The sequence below is a fragment of the Oculina patagonica genome, chromosome 8 (genome assembly GCF_052425735.1).
Source record: "Oculina patagonica isolate OP01 chromosome 8, crgOcupat, whole genome shotgun sequence".
In the NCBI taxonomy this organism is placed as follows: Eukaryota; Metazoa; Cnidaria; class Anthozoa; order Scleractinia; family Oculinidae; genus Oculina; species Oculina patagonica.
The window spans coordinates 434,003-455,325 of record NC_135765.1 but is presented as its reverse complement, the minus strand read 5'-3'; the positions used below and the strand labels follow the sequence as shown (position 1 = coordinate 455,325).

Genomic DNA, 21,323 nt, shown 5'->3' with positions numbered 1-21,323 from the left:
CTTCAAAGATAACGTCAAAAACAATCTGAACAGTTTGCGGACCTCTCCTAGTGGCGTTCTGGAGAGAAGAGGTTTGTTCAGTTGAAAGTCCTACACTTCGCTGAAACGATTCGTGAAAAGATCATGAGACGGAATACCTCAGTTAACAAACCAATTTTACGCTGCGCTTACGATTTTTTCGGCACCAAAGCGTGTGTGTGTGTGTGTGTGTGTGTGGGGGGGGGGGGCTGCCCTCCAAATTTTCGTTTGGGGGAGGGGGAGGGCTTACAGCCCCCCTTCCCCCCTGCTTCGCGGCCTATGCAAGCTATAATTAGAAAAAAATGGAGTACAGTACAGTAATGTTACTTAAGATTGTACGACAATGGCTAGTATAGATATCATACCACTATAACAGTATAATCACTGACGTCAGTGCTTTTACTATGCGATTTCATCATTCAAAGTAAAATCTCGAGCTCGTAGTTTTACTAAATCTTGATTACAATTAAAAGTCAGGTAATATTTCCGTAACAGCAGGGCGAAAATAAAAATCGACGCATACCCTACAACGAAGCTTGTTCTTAGACTGTGGGTGGTAAGTTTTGAGAATTTGATTTAAGAACAAGTCAATATTCCTCAGTTGATAATTTTTGTTATTCTTATTTGTCACCTGTCTGGTGAACAATATGTACTGTCCGTATAAACAAACATAAAGTCAAATAAAAATGTTACTTTAAGAGCCACTCAAGTTGTTCATATGTTGGACTTCAATTCGTTCAAGGAAGTGATTACACTTAATTCAGATCCGGACAAACTTGTCAAAGCTCCGCCAGCTCCCGGCGATATACCAACATAATTTTTATTCCTGACCGTATATGAATTCGAATTATAAAATAATGATGGTTTATAAAAGAATAAAAAATATATATATTGTATAATTGTTAGCAGTTGGTCGAATCGAATTACTCGGATTAATTTCTTTTCCTTCCTTGTAAAAAAATTGTTTTCCACAACTTAACTATTTCTGCTTCATATTTTATTTTTAGCATATGTTTGTGACTGATGTCCTATATCATACCGGGACGCGTGCCTTTTTCTGTTAGCAAAAATTGCCGATGTTATAAATACTGTATCTGCTATCTGCTGAAATTATCAAAGGGTCTAGGATTTGATAGCTTTAGTTGCCTTGGTCTGGGTTATCTTAAAATTTTACCAATATGAAATAATCTATTTGCTTTCCGTGTTTACAATTCTAGATTACTTACGCTGCGCACCATTGTGAAGCGACAAATTTCCATAACAGTTAAATAAAAAAGTCAACATCATCACATCACTCCAAATGACACCGAAAGTTCTTCGTTAATGAAAAATCAAAAAATGAAAGGCCGGACGCGATTTGGACAAAATGATTGGTTTTAAACTTCATAACAAAACATTAATTGCACTTTGCCAAGAATTGTTTCTTTGAGGCTCTTGAGTAATTTCCGTAAGGCACCACAAATTTACATCAGTGTAAAAGTTATGCAGCACTGTGCCTTGTAGCCTTTCTTTTTCTTTTCAGCCTGCGATGGCGCTGTTGTATAAAGAAGTTGGCATAACAAGAAGACGTAGCAGATGCGAGTCCGTTGTTGTTGGAGGGCTGATTGCGGGCGGAATAGCTTGCCTTGTCGCTGGGATTGTCCTGATGATTCAGGCAAATACAATAAAAACCAGTGAGCAATGTCAACCGGCGCAGAAAGCTACACGAGCAATTAAAAGTGGCTGTGGATATTCAAACGAAGCGAGGAGTTCCGGGCTGGAGAGGTTTTTGTTCGAGGCCCAGGAGAGGTTTTATGAGCTATTACCACACAAAATCGCCTTTAAACCGGGCGTGACGTCAACTGAAATCCGCCAGCGCTATAAAAGCTACGATTCAACACCAACGCAAATCAAATTCGTCACTGATGAGATCACTAAGCTGACAAAAAGACTTGAAAACATGAACATCTCAGAAAACAAACTGGCATTAAGAGAAAAACGAGCTAAAGCGCAGCTATCCCACTGGATGAGACACATGTTTCCATTTGGTGTTCCCTTTGCCTATGATTATTATTCAGGCGACTGGTTGATGGGACCAAACATTTTCTGTTGGTCTTCCATTTGTTTCTTACCGATGGATGTTGACAGTGCGTTGTATCATTTCCAACCGTCAACTGCTGGTGAAATGGAGACGTTAAGGGATAAACTGATGGAAATAAACCAAACATTTGCTCAGTTTGTGAAAAACATGAAGCTAGGCGTGGCAGCTGGGATGGTTCGTACAGTTGAAGAGTGTAAAGCTGGGCTGGACGGGTTGAGAAAAGCCTTCAGAGATGTCGATGTTAATGGACCGGCAGGTAAGGAAATAAATATATATCTTACACGGCTAGTTATCTCAGCTTATGTGACAATCAGTTCTCGACAGTTGCTTGGGTAGATTGGATTCCTTTACGAAGTTTATCGATCAGAATCAGAATTATCATATGAATTTACAAAACGATAATTGTAGCGATTAATACGTTTTGGACAATTTAAAAAGAGAGAGCGGTTATCCTCAGAATCAAACGTAAATATATTTGACTTGTCACACACTAGATGACGCAATCATCAAGATTAACCTTAAACTTAGCGGAAACAGGGCAGCGTTATCAGTCAGGCTCAAACACGATCCGACGGAGGTTTATCTCTGTACAACAGACTCTTCAAATAACCATTGTTGAATTTTCCAGATGGCTTAGGAGAATCTTCTCCTACGGCTTTCCCAACGGCTCCCATTTTACTTTAATTTAGAAAGTTAAAGTTCTGATTTCGTAAAAAATAGTGTTGCCGGTATTATAATAATAATGATAAGTCTCACTGTTTCAAATTAAGTTTATATTTATGATACCACAGATTGCGCCTTATCCTCACGAAATTCCAGAGTAGTGAAATTGACGAGAAGATTAAGGCAATGGCTAATTAACACTCAAAATATCAGTAACTTGATTTTTTTTAAAATTTTAGTCAGAGGTGTTTCAGTTGCGGATGAAATCTCATGCAGTTATATTCTCAGGGCTCAGTTTTCTTTTTTCTTTGCATTTTTAACAATTTAACGAGTTAATTCGTAGTATGGCGTTGCGAACAAAGTTTACGCAGGCATAATACAATAGTTCCATTTCTTTTATTGCGTTCTTTGGTGAAAAGAAGCCGGCAAGTGAACTGTTCATAAAAGCTTCTTCACAACGGAAACGAGAAAAAATTTCATTAGCACACTGTGTCACATTTGCACATTGATTATTAGAAAACAGAAAAAATACATTAAATTCAATCTTGCTCGATAAATGAATGGGAGATTTCCCCCTACAGAAAATGAAAAACAATAGAAATAAATAATAAAATATCACAATATGAAAGAAAAACTTGAAAACCTTGCTTTAAACATCTGCCAGGCTTTAGAGTCCGATTTTCACTCTTTTGACAAACAACCTTTATATAAAATAATAAAACTATTGATCGTTTCATAAATTTGTTTTATTTTTGTAAAAAGGTTTCTTTGTGCTATGAGAGTTAATTTCAACAAGCGCTGATTATTAAATGTGTGGCTACAAACAACAGGAAAACCCAGAGACAGTGCTTGATACCAAAGGAAATTAACATCACAAACGTAGCTTGACCTTGGAGAGAGTAAAAGCTCTTCTCTGCCTGAGTGTTTTAGTACAAAATTAAAAGCTGCCTCTGACACTTCAGGCGAATAATATTAAGTTTCAAATATTGCGCGTCTAAAGTTTAGTTTTATTTATGTTTTCGATCAGTAGCGGCATAACTGTTTTAATTTTCAATTTTAGTTCCACTCCATTAAAAGTTCCGATTGATTAAAGCCTTTTCACAGCGTGACTAAGCCTTGAGACACAGAAAGAACAGTAGCTAACAGAAACTGGCCTAGAATAACCAGAAACGATTTATTAATTTGAATGCTTTTACGGGAAAATAACTTTGCATTTCATTATTTTATTTAGAAATTAATTTTGCATTTCACTGTGTTTTGAAAAATGGGTTTCTCTTTTGATTGGCTATACGAAAAAGAAAATGCATTTGATTGATTTTAACAGGTGGACAATTCTTATATTAAAAGTTGACGCTGTTTGAGCAATACTAAGTGTCAGGGTCATATATCTTATTATCCCAACGTTTTCGATTTCTTTGTTAAGTTTTTCATGTCTTCCAATTTCCGACAAAATTTTCTCGATTCCCGAAACAGCGTTGTTAACCCTTCGGTTTTTCTACATGAAACAATGCATTTGACTTGCTTTATCGGAAGAGTAAATATTTCATTTAATCGTTTTGGAGAAAAATGAAGTTTCAATTTCAAGTGATGTTACACGATATGACTTAAAAATTTTAAAGTCGTCTTTCGAATAGCGTACTGGACCATTTTCAAGGCAAGATTTTGTTGCAGCAATAATCCCGGGGGGGGGTACTCGTTTTTCGGGGCTCCCCCCAGTTCACGCGTGTCTTTGGCGTCTTGTCATTTTGAGCGCTTATAAAAAAATAGCCAAAATGCGTCTGTTCGTTTTTTGAGGCCCTTTGCCAAACGGATTCCATCCCTTCCCTCTCGTCCCTACCCTTTTCCCAGGTCCCCGCGGCCTCCCCGGCCAGGGCCCCCGGGCAATATATAACGCTATCCCCATTTTGTTGGAGTTGCAAGCAACTCCCTTAACGTTACTTTGAGTGCAAAAGGCACCTTGAATTTTACAAGAAATTACTTCCTTCATGATATTTTTATAAGATGAGGGTTTTTATAAGAAATTAATTTTTCATTTCACTAGAGTATGCTACTTTCCCAAGATGAATGCTAATCTATCACAGGTTCTTCTGGTAGCGTCTTATTGTTATTATTGCTCAAGAAAACAATGCAATGACCCCGACCAGGGCTCAAACCCTTAGGGTCGGTCTATCAGGGGTCCAGTGCGCTAACCAATAGATCACCGACCCTTCCATTTTTATTGATGAGTTGAAAGGAAAATTACAACGTGGTTTAAGTTGCTATTGGGAATTTATAAACGAGTCAGCATCCTTAGTTCGTTTGCCCCTCCTGGAGCATGGGCCATCAACGAGAGTCCCCCAGCGTTGCCTGTCCTGTGCCACTTTATCACTTGAATCAACACACAGATACATCTTTAAATATTGCATCAATTATTTGTTAAATTTGCAATGTTAGGAATCCTCAATGCTAAGTACATGAAGAAAATTCTGGTTGATGGATTTCTGTCCAAGATGAAGACAAGCGAGTTGGATCTTTGGAGAATCAAGCAAGGGAAGTCAGTGAACGAGTCACTGAGGCAGTTTGTTATTGAGTATGTCGGCGAGCCGATTCAGCGTGCGTTGAGGTGAGTCACTGAAATGAATAAGTGGTTTGAACCCAGGAGTATGAGTAGAGAGTAATCCACTGTGGGGAAAGGGCACGCTCTAAGAGTAGGAAACTTTTCGATGGTAAAGTACATGTCCATTTAGATTGCCTTGACTCCGAAGGATAACTGATAGGTCCACTCTATGGGTCCCACGGTCTTCGTTTTCTTCCATTTTTCTTCTTTTCGGTTGACGTTTTTCAGCTCGCAGTTTCTGGGGATTATACGCAAATTGATCATTCGATCTTCGCTTCATCTGTCTTCTTTTCCGCGGTGATCTTCCTGTCTTCATGTCGATTTCTTTGGAAATACCCATAGGGAGGCACATTGATGACTTTCACTAACAGTCAAAAACAGCAGTTCTTTTCAGGACTTAGCCCCTCAACCCACGGACTACCACACTGGACGAGCTACAGCGGATTAGAAATTAATCTCCTGTTAGCACATTCAAAAACCAAAACAGCTCACTAGACAAAAAAAGCAGCTTGCACTAATCAAGCTTGGCTTCCCTTTGTTTGGCTGTCCCACTGCGTAACTCGCTGCTCGGCATAGCTGATTTTGTATCACGTGACTGGGTCGTGCAAAGGGGCGGATTGTAATTGTGACACGTCATATCCGGTCGGACAAATTTTTTTTTTCTCCCCTCCAATTTTTTTTATTTAAAAACAACGAAAAAAAAAAAAAAAAAAAAAATTTTAGGGAAAAAAAACACCTAAAAAAAAAACAACGGGCTATCTTAAGTGGTTTTGAACTATATCTCGATGGGTGCCCCTGAACGATTGACCAGAAGAAGACTAAATCAAGTATGAAACAACACAAATAATAAAAATTAAAAAATTCCGTTTAAATGTGTTACATTTAAGTTTCTCTGACATTCTAGGTATATCGAAAAGGAACATTTACAGTATTGCACCCCGAGTAACCTGTCCAGCGGTCTAGCAAGCTTACCACTCGATTACGTTTACATAAATGGAACGAAGACCAACAAAACGACAACAAAGACACTCCCCACAGGAGAAAGGCTTGATGGGAAGGCCACCTATCTTAAGCTTCTGCAGTACTTCACCACTACTGAGAAAACCCCGGATGAAATCTTTAAACTTGGTTGGTCTATTATAAATCGAAATTATCCAAAGGTAAGGCATTAATTTGTTCGGAAAGAGGTTTGGAATTTTTAGAACAGCGCTGGACATAGACCCCCCCCAAAAATAAAAAAAAAACCCTTTGTCAGTGCTAATATTACATAGTAATAGTGTCACAATATTTAGCCGGCTTCAACCAGCCTGTGTAACTAGACTGTTCACAGGCTTTCTATTGTCAAGAAAAAGAAGAAGAAGAAGAAGAAGAAGAAAAAAAAAAAAAAAAAAAAAAAAAAGAAAAAGAAAAAGAGAATAAAAATAAGAACGGCTGTGAACAGATTAGTGCAGCTGGCGATTTCATTTACGCGCGATGCCAAAATGCACGAGCGGATGTGCTGCGAAAACGGAGGCAAAATTGAGAAGCCCCAGTCTCTCGAAGGGCTTCTCCGCCATAATTTTGCCATCAATCAAAAAAGCCGCCAGCTACGCATGCTTGGTTTTAACAAATTTATAATATTTTTTATTTTCTTTGAGGTGATAAACTTGGCACGAAGGGTGACTCAGGAGAATGACAGTCAGAAAGCAAAAGGCGAGTTTATTAAAATATTAAACAGATCGGAAATGTTTTACAACACGGAAGACATTCCAAAGAACGAATCTGATGCAACCGCTCACAAGCTGTGTAGCTCAATCGATGGCGCCAAGAAGTATTGTCCAGTTCGCTGGAATGCCATGCAAAACTGGTTTGCACATGCGCGAGAGGTATGTGTAAAGTACGTTCACAATGCGTACATACACACGTTGTTTAATAAAATTATTTTGAATTCACACACTGAAACCTGCTTTAGGAACACTTTATATACTTACACTACACAATATTGGTATAGTGAGTTCACACCCTTATGATCTAGTTTAGTTTTTTAAGAAAAGAACGTTTTTGTATTTACTGCCGCACGAACATACAAATATATTAACGCGAGTTTCGAGAATCTAGTAATTTTTCTTGCTCTCACTCTTTGCTTGATCGAAAAAAAAAATTAAAAAAAGACAAGCATTTGCTGTGGCTTTCGACAGGGCGGATCTTCATCCACTGTCTACAGATCGAATTGGACTTTAGAAATGCGGGAATTATATAGAGAGAAAAACCGGGGAACGCGGAGAAAACCCTCGGAGCAAGAACGACAACCAATAACAAACTCAACCCACATATGACGCCGGCTCCGGGAATCGAACCCGTGTGCCACCACTACGTCACACCTGCTCCACAATAATGATACTAAAGTAAATATTAATTATGGGGGGGGGGTTCCCCCCCCCCCCCCCCCTCCTTTTGCCCCCCCCTCTCCCCCCTCTTTCCCCCCAAAAAAAAAAAAAAAAAAGAAAAAACACCACACACCAACACCCACAAAAAACAAATAAATAATATGTTGATATTAATCAGGTTTTGATATAAATCAGGATCTCTTTTGACTTGATTTCAGATCATGGCCACTCTTCATCCGAAGACAATCGATTTATTTCATTTTACCGGTCCTTACCAATCCACCCCAAACTGCCCTGTTGAACTGCTCCCAGACTTCAACCCTTCCTCTGCTGCTCCAACCTTCCGAGAAAGCGATTCAAAGTGTTCTTTTCCTTCCGTCTACTCTATTCCTTTCTTTTTGCAAAGATTTGGGCCCAAGAATGAGGAATGGACCATAAACGCACACGAGGCTACGCCTGGGCACTACACACAGGTTGGTTTATGGTCATCCTAAAGGAGCTGAATATTAGAGCGGTTTTCACTTGAGTGTCGAAAGTAATCCGTGTTTGCATTGGTTTTGCATTACCATGATTACTACGCTTAGTGATTGGTTAAAGACTCTTGCGCCACTTTCTTAGCCAATCAGAAGTAAAACCAAAACCAATCTTGACTCCCTCGCGCACGTTTTCCCGCGCTTCGTGCCGGCTTCATGTATTTACTTCAAGTTTTGATTGGTTCACTAGATTGTTTGTGTCCTTTGTGACTAAATCGCGCGGAATAACACCTGATACTGAGCTGAGGAGGCCGTAGACCGAATTGGCTAAAATTAGACAATATTCTGCAAAATTGAGAAGGATAATTGTTTTATTATTCAACAAATTGTGAACGAAAAATGTTTTACAGCTAAAAAGTAATGTGATTATGCAGCGCTTTGCAAGGCATCGGGCGAATCTTGGCAAACCTACGTATATCGCAGGATATCTGTTATGTACAGATGACGTATAAAAATAACTTTCTGATCATATTTGGGCAGCGCGCGCATTGGCTGAATAATAACGCAGGATATCTGTTATGTACAGATGACGCATGACAATGACTTTCTGACCATATGCGAGTATCACCACAATTTGTTGAATAATAATGTGGGATATAACACACGGATTGGTTTTCGCGGGCTCTTATTGAAAAAAAAAAAAGACATAAGGACTTGATTGGTACAAAATGGGACTAGAATTAGACAGTACTCACATTCAAGGCGTAATGAGAAACGCTGTCCACGATGTCAACTTTTTCCACTAATTTTCTCTTCCATACAGCAAAACTTGTGTTGAGACTCAGATCCAAAACTGCAAAGTTTATTTAATTTCAGAGTCAAGGATATGTGGAGCACTTTCAGAACAGCTGTAGGGGCCCCATTTCATGGATTCAACAGAACACCTTCTATTTAGAGTTCTCCGAGGGCTGGGCCCTTTACGCGGAGAACCCCTTGATATCAAAATATACTGACACTTACAGAGATGATCCGCTGACCAAGTACGGCATGCTCAAATGGCAGGTAAATAAAGCAGCCAATAACATTCGTTGAATGCATTATACTGAGCTTTGCTCGGCTTATTACATACATGGAAGCATACTGACTACAGCTTCATAGGAGCAGTAGATATACTATACGCACACTTACTCGCAGATCTCAACAATACTTTGTTCCAATGTTTCTGATTAGATACCAATCTTTCGCTTTACATTTCGGTTTATTTATAATTTGCCTAACGGCCACTTCTGAAGATGTATGTTAAAGCGCACGAAACGTTAATATTTTAAAATCCAATTTTTTTACCACATGCGTTGTTTTGTCTACCCTGGTCCGAGGGTTTTCTTTCTTATTTCTTCTACTGAAGCGAAAAAGCCAGCTCAAATTTGATTGAGAAATAGAAAAGAGAAAACCTCTGAAGCCAGGGTTTGTTTTGTCAAGTTTGTCGTCGCGGTGTGCGCCTTTTATTTAAACTTCCATTCTGTTCAGATTTGGCGCGCCTTGAGGTTGGTTGTAGACACGGGATTGCATTTCAAAGGCAAGTCACGTGACTGGGCACTGAAACTCTTTGCTGATTATGCATGGGACACCAGCGACAAAGTTGACAAAGAGGTGACACGCTACCAAAGCATCCCGGGACAGGCTGTCACTTACATGCTCGGACAGCTGTCAATCAAGGAGTTGAAAGAAGAAGCAGAAAAAGTCTTGGGAGAAAAGTTCAATTTGAAGGATTTTCATTTTCAGGTAGTTTTGATATTCAAATTAACTATTTCACTTATTCTTACTTATTTCTACTTATTCAATTAACTCAATTTAATGTTACTTCGCAATTTACGCCTCATATTATCACTTCGCTTATGAGTGTATGGCATAACTCGAAAAGTCATAAAAATAAATAAATAAAAATAAATGGTGTTTATAGTGGTCATGCACTTAGCTTTATATCTCTTTATATCTCTACGAGATAGCTAGTTTACAGGCATGCCACTGAAACAGAGGAAACAAATATTTAAATGAAAATAAAAACAAGGTTAAAAATCCCAACTGGCAGGAGGCAGACCAGTTGGCTATATACAAAGCGTGGTCGAGGATTTGAACTCGGGACAACCGAGAAAAAAAACCGCGAGGGGGAGGGGGGGGTTTTTAATGGGGGGCCCCCGGATTAAAACACCCGCCCCCCAAACCACCCGGCCACGCATGCCTCATAAGAGGCGTTTTCTAAATATGTTCCTTTGTTGAACTGTAGACTTAAATAAACAGCCACATAGAACCTCCGACAATGTTTCCTTAAATTCGCATTTTCTTCAGTCTTCTTAGCCTGCGAACCCAGACGCATTTCGCTGTCGCTTGTAGACAAGCGACAGCCGAAATGCGTCTGGGTTTGCAGGCTACAGTCTTCTAAGCTCTTCAACACATTTCTACAACAATCAAATTCAATACTGGTCTGTTCCCACTATTCAATATAATTTTTATTTCTTCATATTTGTAGGTTCTCAGGCGTGGCCCTTCGCCGCTGAATTATCTCAAAGAGAGCATTCGCAAATACATAGCATGCGCGAAAGATGTCAATAGTCAACCCGACTGTGAAGATTTTCTACGAGCTCCAAAAGATACAGAGAACATAATGACTAAACAAAATTCACAACAAATGGCCCATTACTCCTTCAAAATTTTTTAATTTGAATTGCCTTTTACTTAAACGCGAAGTTAAATTCAAAAAAATAATAATTTTTTATTGGATTTACAACTTGCAAAGCTTGGGTAAGTGTTAAAAATTAACCTTTTTATTCTTAAGATCAAACCATCGTTTCTCCTTAATACTGTTTTGCTATGCATTTTTTTTAAAGAAAGTTGTGAGAATTTGGTCAAAGAATGTTAATATCCTGGTCTATATCGTATTTGATGACATTTTATTATTCTTGTTAACTGTGTGAGCTGCTGACGATGTTAAAATATTGCAAGGAAAAACTATTTACGTTTAGCTAATTCCGTTTAATCGAGGCAAACTAGAGTTTCGATGTTTATGATTTAAACTTATACCTCAGGAAAAGCTAAATCCGAGATGTTCCATTTCGAATTTCTAAATATTTATACTCTGTTAACACCTCAGTGCCGGGCTGAATGATATATCCTCAGGGACACATAGGTAACTTGACACAGCTTGTAATGAGGAGAACCGTACTATCCCTTGGCAACCTCCGGCTATCTTCGGCAACCCGGGGAATCTTTTATAACATCATTTTGATGCCTCAAACTTTATATCTAAGCCCAAGACTGGTGTCCAGTCAATATAATCATTGGCGATTGCTCGACCACAAGGAAAATAATATAACTTGCTTTTAAGAGAATGAGGCGTGTCTCTGAGAAAGACCTAGATGTAGCGCGCACGGTAAATTACTTTACAAAATCTAGCAATCTCTACTGAGATCATATGGCAAGCGGCATCTACTAGCAGCTATAATAATTAATATAATGCAATTTCTGAAATGTAGTTTTAAGTAGATAGTTCTATCCGTATTAGTATGCTAACGTACAACAAATGTAATGAACTGTAAAAAGATACGGCTTTTATTAAACGTTTCTGATTCTTTGATGTTCCTTACAGACCGCCTTTTTTTGAATGCTGGAAATAAATACAGTCATATGGCAATGCTAAAATTACCTGGCGTATGTCCTGAGTATGTTATGTGCAAACCTTATGTGTCCCTTAATTAGCTTCCTTCGGCATAACAGAAGATAGAAGAAGTTTCCGAATGAAAATGTTTCTTCTCGCTCGTAATGGTGCTCTTAGACTGAAATGCATTTTAGATACCTTAACACCATAAACTGTTGGAAACTTTGGATAATTTTAGAGGGGTTTTCACTTGAGTGTCGATAGTACTTCTCGGTGGAACTTCCTTGAAATAATCAGTCCAGGCATGTGGTTGTACTGAACCGGGCCCAGGTCCCCATCTTGACAAGATAGCTTGTGATCAGGCTCTCCGCTCGAAGAATAGAAGGTAATGAAGGAGGGGGGCCTGGAGAGAGGATAGACACTGGATGAATCAAAATCGCCGGGGCTGGAATTGAACAGACGCAGAAAATAATGCAGACAGATAAAAAGCGAATGTTTAATCATTGGCAGCGAGGATATACATATTTAATCTCTTCTCGCGAATGAGACTAACTAACTTATCGAACTTTGTTGCGTTTGATTAATGATAATGATAATGCATTTATATAGCGCATTTTCCGTATGTATATTTTTAGATTCTGACATCCTAAGTTTTTATTTAATATTTATTTAACTTAGTCATTTAGTCGTGACAGTGCAAATGTCCCACTACTCAAGGCTTCCGGACTGTGGCGAACGAGCGAAAATACCGGCGAACGAACGATAAGTGGGAACACCAATAGGCCAATTCCGAGTTACCCTTTGCCTCTGTTTCAAAACAAATCTACGTGAGAAACCATTCAAATAAAAATGAGTTTGATTTGCATGAAAATGAACGTGTATGTGAAACTCATTTCATATAAATGATTTCGCACGTAGACTCGTTTTGAAACAGAGGCAAAGGGTAACTCGGAAATGGTCTATCAAGTGGACTTCTTGTTTCCTCTTTTAATCCAACTCCGTTTATTCGTTCTTTATCTCCCTCGAAATCTGGCAGCGTAGAACAGCCTTGTGCCCAGTGCATGTATATAAAAAAAGTATATAAAGCAAAACCTAACTAACGCAAACCAACACTTATGAATCTATAAATGTCAAAAAACCCAAGGAGACATTCCCACTTCTCTAAGCACTGATGTTTTTTTAGACGCGTGGGACTTAGGAGCTGGTGGGTCCATGACTTCATCACAGCCGTTTTGTCCCCTATCCTGTACACAGGAGATGTATTTCTTCATACTCTCCTGAAGGTAACTGAGGGGTGAAGGGCCTTGGCGCAGGACCTACAAATAAAGTATGATTCAGTCAACTTATGATTTTTTTGGCAAGATTGTATCGGTTAGCTGATGGAAATCAGGCAAATCGATCAGATAATAAAACTAGCACTTATAGAAAGTTTTCACATCAACACAAGCACCAAAGAAATCTTATCATGAACAGTAGCAAAACAGCTGGCTGTTTATTTATAGAAACTAAACTTACCTAGGGATAGTATGGCTACTAGGCATGTATTTTGGGACGAGTTATTATAGCTTATTATAACGACGAAGTGTTGCAGCTTGGGCTAATCCTGTTACGTTTTACTACTTCGGAACCCATGAAAACCTGGACGTATTAACGGTCTGAAGAATTAATGTAGCTCGTTTGAACAGGTGAACTCTTTTCGCAGAGAATGACTGCAGAAAATGGTTAAAGTGAGCTAGTCGTATTAAGTATTAGGCGAGGTTCCGGGTTGTTACTTATACCGAGAAGTAGCCTGCTAGACTGGCGGTTTTTCTCGGGTGAGGTCCAGCAGTCTCTTTCTCTTCTTTGCTCTCGTTTTCAAGGTTTTGCAGGCATCTCTTAGCCATGATCGGGGAGACGAACTGCTAGCTATGTAGGCTAACTAAAGGACAGTTAGAAAATATTGAACTAGGTTAACAAAGATGTCGTTATTTGGAACGATAAATAGATGGTCAGCTAGTGATTCTGTTTTTAAATACACAAGGTTTAATAATATATCACCTGGTAATGGAAGTCTTTGATGTTGAATTTGTCTGTCAGTGTACTATTGGCATCGTCTTTTAATTTCATAATTACAAGTTGTCCTATCATGTAAGTGACAGCCTGTCCCGGGATGCTTTGGTAGCGTGTCACTTCCTTCACTGCTACGTCACTCGTGTCCCACGCGTAGTCCTCAAACAACTTCAATGCCCAAGCACGTGTCTTTCCCTTGTAGTGAAGTCCGGTGTCCATCATCAAACGCAAAGCTCTCCAAACCTATAATGTATATAAGAGGATGTCGAGTCAATGTATGTTCCAATCCACCAGACATTTTCTCTCCCCGTCCCGTCCTTCTTCTCGCCGGTCCCCCCGTCTTTGGGCGCGCCTCTCTGTCGCCTTGCGACGGTCCGTGTCCCGACTTCCTGGCCGCGGTCTCCCTGTCAGACCAGGATCGTGGGTTGGGAATGATATCGGCAAGACAGGAGGCTTCTCAGTGTCTGCGGTTGTGTTTTTTCCTGTCGCGTGAAGAGACTAGTAGTATCGTCACTCCCAATGGATGCCGGGATGTTAATTGGCTATTGCAAGTTAGCCCCGACAATATATGAGCCCATTTTGAGAATGCCCTGAGAGTGGCGTCCTCTAAAAAAAAAAAAAGAAAAAAAACAAGAACTGGCGTCTTCGTTTTCAGCAATCCAACATAAAAAACTATGGACTAGGTTAAGCTCTCGAATTCTGATTCTCAATTCTGACAGACTTACAACTAAATGGATGTAAATTGAAAGATAAATATATCTTGCCGGGCGGTGTTTGAGGTGGTGAAAGATAATATAAATCATAAGGTGAAAAAAGATAAATATAAAGAAAGTGTCAAAAGTTGTGACTAACTTCCGCGAAACTTCGTCTTCAAGCTTCTACACAAGCGAAAATTACAACGTGCTTGCATTTCATTTCAATCCGCCGTATTTTATTATTTTCACTCAATCGTTACAAAATCCAGCAAGTTTTCCATCTCACCTGCCATTTCAACATGCCATACTTGCTGATTGGATCAACTTCATACGCCGTGGTGTACTCAGGGATCAGCGGATTCTCCGAGTATAGTCCCCAGCCCTCCGAAAATGCGAGGTATAGTGTGTTGGCTGCAATCCAGCCAAAGGGGCCTTTACAAGGGTCCTCAAAGTGTTCCTTGTATCCTTGGAGCTGCAAATACAGAACACCATTGTTGTGTTAGGAAATGCGGTAAAAACTTGCCTCACGATCAGCCCTATTAATGCAACCAGATTCTTCGGTGGTTCCACTTTTCTGACCGAGAAAGAAGAAGAAAACCTTCTTGTGCAAATAGTCTTATTTTTGTCATCTTGCTTAAAGGAGCTACGTGATGGAAATTTTGCGGACTTTTGGTCTATTAACTGTTCTCAAATTAGTGGTAGGCAACTTAGATAAAACATATTAAAAACATAAAAACATTATTGTATACATATTTGTATTTGTATTTGTATTATCTCTGAACATCTAAAGGAAGGATAACCTTAACTTGCGGAGAGAAATCAAACCATGGCGATAAATATTCGTTTTTTTTTAAGACGTGCGAAAACAATTAAAAAGTTTAGCATCCCTTTTCCAAGTTGTAATCCCTTTCCACCCGAGCCATCTATGGCCAAAGACAGTTGTTAACAGTTCCTTTCATTTTCTCTAATATAGTAATTGTTAATGGAAATGGACTATTTATTTGATTTCCTACGATACAAATACAGTCTCATTTTTGTCAAAAAAGCAAAAGGAGCTTAATTTTACTCGCTGCTACAAACTGTTGTTCGTCAATCGGCAATTAAACGTAAGTGGCAAGTCAAGTTCATTATTGTTTTAGTTTTACAGGTGTGATCTCACCTGAGTGTGGTGCCCAGGTCTCGCTTCATGCGCTGCTAACGAGATCGACTCATATCTGGGCCCAGGTCTCTCGAGAAAGAATGGCATGTTGAAACTGGCGACCTTTGAACAACTTGCATCAGCCTCCATGTAGAATGGGACACCGCTTGCTGGATTGAAATCGAGTTCGAGTTTGATGGGGCAGTTTGGAGTAGAATGATAATCGCCTGTAAAATGAAACAGTCCTGCCAGCTCATAGTCAAGGGTTGCTAGAATCTGTGATAAAAAATGTAATTAAATAAGTAAAAAAAAAAAGACAAAGAAAACTGTATATGCGCTCAGTAAAAACCCGCGAGTAAGAACCTAGCATTGAAGAACCTGTTAGGCTAAAATTTGCAAATTAGACCCGATTTTTATAAGAACCTATTCATCCTATAATTTAATTTGAAACAGGTTCCTTATTTTTTAAAATCGATTAAAAATGTTTACTTTTGAGAAAATAAGTTTGGGCAAGGCTTTATTGTTCATGTATACAATGTCATGTTCTCAATGATTAGTGCTTCATTGTTACATAAACACTGACTTCTGTGGTATGCAAATTTTAAACAAATAATAGCGCCGACCAATGCTCAGGCCGACTATCACTAAAAGATCTATAAGCAACAATGTAAATTTTTTCCCAGAAAATTAAGAACCTATTAAGAACCTAAATAGCCTAAATTTGATGTTAAATACTAATTATGTAAAAGCCTGTTTAAAAAGGTACTTAAATGTCTCTGAAAAAACTCATAGAGGCCTTACTCTAAGTTCAAGTGGGTTGGTGTTCCACTGTATTACCAAACAGATCCTCTACATATGTTTTTAATTTTGCTTTGGGGGTCGCAATAAGATGCAAATAGATTTCGCCTATTATTTCAGTTCAAAATACAAACTTTCAGGCGCTGCCCCATGGAGAGCTTTGTGGACTATAAAATAATAGTTGCCGCTTCGGTACTAAAGCGGTCAGGTGCCGGTAGTTCCTACAATCACAGGGGAATATATCGAACACAGTTGTGTAATAACCCGGCGAACCAACCACAACTCGAAGAATAACATGGAATCTGTTAATTTACTTCTGTTAACAGGCAATGGTATATGAGCTCATATACCATTCACCACAATATGGTAGCCGAAAGCGCGGCAACGGAAACGAGCGTAAGTCAAATATTGCCAGGCTTAGGGGTTTTGATCTTGAAACAGTTTCCCTCCCTGTTATATGAGATTGTTTTCGCCACTCGGCGCTACACACCTGTTGAGCGAATTTTACCATCTTCTGCGACGAAGGACTGCTATAATAAATTATATACATGTTATACGTAAACCACATAGAGGTATATAAAAGGCTTGACTGCTAGAAAATAATAAATCCATTTACAGTGACATACCTCCTTAGTATGGGCAAACCAGTTCTTATAGGCAGCTGTCCTGTGAGGACAGTAGATTTCCGCGTCCTTCACGGAGCTGCATAGTTTATGTGCATTAGCATCAGACTCATTTGCTGGGATATCACCATCGTTGTAATACATGCTGGAACCGTTGATTAGGTCTTTGAATCGCAGCTTTGCTTCATCGGGATCACTCTTTTTTGTAATTTTCTTGGCTAATTCCAGCACCTGATCAACCGAGTCAATAATAACAAATTAATGAACTGCTATCAATTAAATTAACAACAATTTAAGGATTAGACTAGGATCCCGAGTTTTCAATGAGGGAATAGTCAACGACGCGCCCATAGCAAACGAGAGTATATCAAAGAATTATTCTGCGAAATCGCGCGGAATATCGCCTGATACCGCAAGATTGTGCAGGATAACTGTTTTATTATTCAACAAGGTAATTTGTCAACGAAACACATTTTCCAGCTAGGAACAATTTGTAATTTTGGGACCTATATATATTTTTTATTTAAAAAAAGCGCCCGCGGGAAAAAAATGGAAAAAAAATAAAGTTTTTTGTTATATTTAAAAAAAAAAATCCCGGGAAATATGGAGGGTGGGAAAAATTCGCCGAAATTTTATAAAGCGCTGCAAAAATACAATTTTTTTAAATATAAAATGTTTTTCTTTGGCGATTTTTTGAAAAAAAAAAAAAATATCCTGCTCAAACTTGGGGACTATCGCCTGATATTTAGCCAACTCGGCGATATGCAGCCGGCGATTTTGCAGGAGACTTATTAATTACACAGAATATCTGTTGTCATGGCGGATAACAGATAACAATAACATTCTGAACATATATGTGCAGCGCCCGCATTTGTTGAATAATAAGTATATATATATATATCATCACATGATGATGATAGATTCTATGTTTTATACCTCAGAATAGAGTTTATCACGCATGTCTTTACCAAGGTTGTAAATTTCATCTGGTGTCTGAGTAGTGGTGGTAAAATGACCTAATAATTTGAGGTAAGAGTCTGCTCCATCCAGCTCCTCGCCTGTGGGAAGTTTTTGCGTGGTCCTTCTGTTGGTTTGAGAGCCGTTGACGTAGACATAAGGAAGTGGTAGGCTTCCAAGGCCTGTAGAAACGCTATCAGGCACACAGTGTGGCATGTGTTCTTTCTCTATGAAACTAAAACGGAATGTAAGTAAATGCATTAAACATCAGGTTTCGTTCATTTTGTTGTAACGATCTATAAGTGGGCCTGCTGACGTCAGTGTTTACATTTTGCCTCATTAGCATACAACTTTGCGTAGAGAAGGCATTACGGTATGCTTTGTAAGAATTGACTCCAAAAGTTTGAAGTGATTGGAAAATTGTTAGCTCTTTACGTGAAATATTGAACGAAAATATTGGCTTTAAAAATGTGCAAAAATGCTGCCGCGGGGTGGCAAAAGCGCTTATGCGTACATTCATTGCGATGCATTTTTTGTAAAACTTTACGTTTTTAAACTTACCGGTACGTCACACAAAAATATTCAATACATTGGGATCAAATTTCTTATTAATCGTGCCCCCCTTCTGTTTTCCAACGCTCTATTTAGAAGACAACGCTGCTTTTACTGAACCTGCAGTCCATTTTCGTTTTGCATCATTTCCGAACTGAGGTTTCTATTTCGCCGAGTCGCTTAGCGGTCCAGTATGTCTGTGGATAATTCAAAAGTATATTAGATATATCAGTATCGAAGAAGCAATACCTCAACATATGATGAATTGGTTTGCCAACATACTCAAGTGCGAATTCTCGCAGTGAGTCGCTGGCTGATTTTCCAGACTTTGCGCTCCATTCACTTTTTTGATCATCTTTCATCTGAGAGAGAAAATCTTTGTCAAGGAACGTCTTTATGAACGGAACTTTGTAGATTCCTGTAAAAAATTGTTATAAGATTATAGACAAGTAAGCATCGATAAGCATCAACAACGGTAAAAACGCACCGAAAGAGTTCGTGTTAGGGCGATTTCTGGAAAAGGAAATAGACGGAATAGTGCATAAATTTTATTAGAATATTGATGCATTTCTGTGACTTAGGGTTGAGAATGGTGTCAGAAGTGGACAGGTCACTTGAGTCGATAGGCCTTTTGCAGACTCTGTCACGTGTCCTTGCTAATCACAGAAATCTTTGTGGTACAAAATGGGTTCCAGACGTAGAAAGAGCTCCATGGAATCAATTTTTTAAAACAATAACTCGCAACTGGCCAGTCTTTTCTTTATACAAATGTTTAAACTTTTAAAGCGCCAAAATACCTCATACTTTAACATCTGTTGTCTCAAAACTGGCAACCTTGCTAACTGGATTGCGTTCTTTCACATACCACCAAGGTCACGTGACATGATATCACAAAGGGGCTATCAATTTTATAACCTTATTCATAAAAAACAAATAAAGTTCAGCTTAGTTCAGTATTCGACATTTTTAGGTCAAACTTTATGAAGAAAACCAATTTGAAAATTTCTTAATCTGTCCACCCAAGAAAATTCGTTGAACTGCGCATACTTGCGGTTGAGTGTTATGTCACAGTCGATTGATCTAACCGCGCGGTATGCTCTACTCATTGAACCAAAAATAATTTATTCAAAACTCAAAACAAGCCCAGATTAGGCATCACGCGATGATAAGCTTTTACTGTTACTTTTTGGCGGTGATCGTTTGGTAATACAGGGACTTCGATAACTCAATTCACTGCAGCATTGAACTTGTGTTATTATGATTCCTTTGTTTGGGTGCTGGAGAACACTTAAAAAACATTAAGAGGCTGTTTTGGTTGAGTGCAGAAACGTAAATTGTTAATTGTAGCATCGATCGTAATTTGCATCAACATTTTATACAAGCAAAGGTGAACGTTAAACAAAACATGTTGATTCACTGCAACAGCTAGACCTTCTAGTAGCACCATTTGCAGTTATCTTGACCGAATAGTAGAAACACGTTTAACTAATAGAATGTACGATATAGTAAGCACTTGAGAGTACTTAAGCCTGGTTTTCACTAGCGACGCAAGCACAAGCGCAATCACGCAATCCAAAAGACAAATTTTGATCCTTGTTCTTGTGCTTGCCGCAAGCACAAGCATAAAACTGCAATGCGCTAGTGCTTTTGCTTGAAGCCGTTTTCACGGTGAAATAAGAGCTGTTATTCTTGCGCTTGTGCTTGCGTCGCTATTGAAAACCACGCTTTAGGTGTCATTAAGTTTTATGCCTTGTTAAATGTCTTACCCGTTGGACCGTTAACAGCGACATCTTTGTAGGCGTTTTTCAACCCGTCCAGCCCAGCTTGACACTCATATACCGTGCGAACCATCCCAGCAGCCACGCCTAGCTTCATGTTTTCCACAAACTGAGCAAATGTGTGGTTAAGTTCTTTGAATTTAGCCTTAAGTGTCTCCATTTCGCCGACTGTAGACGGCTTGAAGTGCTTCGACAATGCCGTTGCTTCAGACGGAATAAGGCAAATTGGGCTCCAGCAGAAAATGTCGGATCCCATCATCCAATCGCCGACATAGTAGTCGTATCCGTACGGCATCATGAAGGGAAAGCCATGTTTTGCCCAGTGCACAAGTTGAGTTACACCGCGCTTTTCTCTTAGAGTCAACTTGTCCATATCAATTGACATTTCGTCAATTTCCTCGGCGATTTTTGACCCTTCATCAGTGACTAGTTTAATGCGCCCAGGCGATGGATCATAAGAGTGGAATTTCTTCCTGATTTCATCTGGTGTTACACCTGGTTTGCCTCCAATCTTGTTAGGATACAACTCGTAATACTTGTCTTGAGCTTTTTGCAAGAAGTCATCTAGTCCAACTCGCTTAGCCTCGTCTGAATATTCGCACCCGTCGCTTTTTGCTGGCGGCTCGCAATCTTTGCGGCTTCGAATTCTGTTAGCTTTAGCAATGAGTGCGATTCCAGCGAAAAAGCAAGCCAAACACGCAATTCCGATCAAAACGAAGAGAACTATGAGACAGCGTGTTCGTTTCTTGTTGCTTTTGCTTGATGACTTTTGATGACTTTTGGCTGGCAAAAATTCAGTGTGATCCATCTTTGAGCACTGCGATTATGCAAAGAGATTATGTTAAAACAGATCAATAAATTACTTCTTTATTATTATGAATCTCG

At 39.1% G+C, this 21,323-nt stretch overlaps 2 protein-coding genes across 2 annotated transcripts; one reads left to right on the top strand and one right to left on the bottom strand.

Moving 5' to 3' along the window:
* Positions 1-1,056: 1,056 nt before the first annotated feature.
* On the top strand, positions 1,057-11,831 carry LOC144663994 (uncharacterized). Its single transcript, XM_078525089.1, has 8 exons — positions 1,057-2,354; positions 5,195-5,363; positions 6,262-6,517; positions 6,995-7,222; positions 7,942-8,196; positions 9,073-9,258; positions 9,724-9,978; positions 10,724-11,831. Exons 1-8 carry the CDS (start codon positions 1,547-1,549, stop codon positions 10,910-10,912), a joined length of 2,346 nt encoding a protein of 781 aa, XP_078381215.1. The 5' UTR covers positions 1,057-1,546; the 3' UTR covers positions 10,913-11,831.
* Positions 11,832-12,529: 698 nt separating this feature from the next.
* On the bottom strand, positions 12,530-21,257 carry LOC144663993 (uncharacterized). The gene is made up of 8 exons (XM_078525088.1): positions 20,427-21,257; positions 18,910-19,078; positions 18,088-18,343; positions 17,155-17,382; positions 15,752-16,006; positions 14,879-15,064; positions 13,886-14,140; positions 12,530-13,164 (listed from the first exon to the last, which is right to left on the bottom strand). Exons 1-8 carry the CDS (start codon positions 21,244-21,246, stop codon positions 12,979-12,981), a joined length of 2,355 nt encoding a protein of 784 aa, XP_078381214.1. The 5' UTR covers positions 21,247-21,257; the 3' UTR covers positions 12,530-12,978.
* Positions 21,258-21,323: the final 66 nt, after the last annotated feature.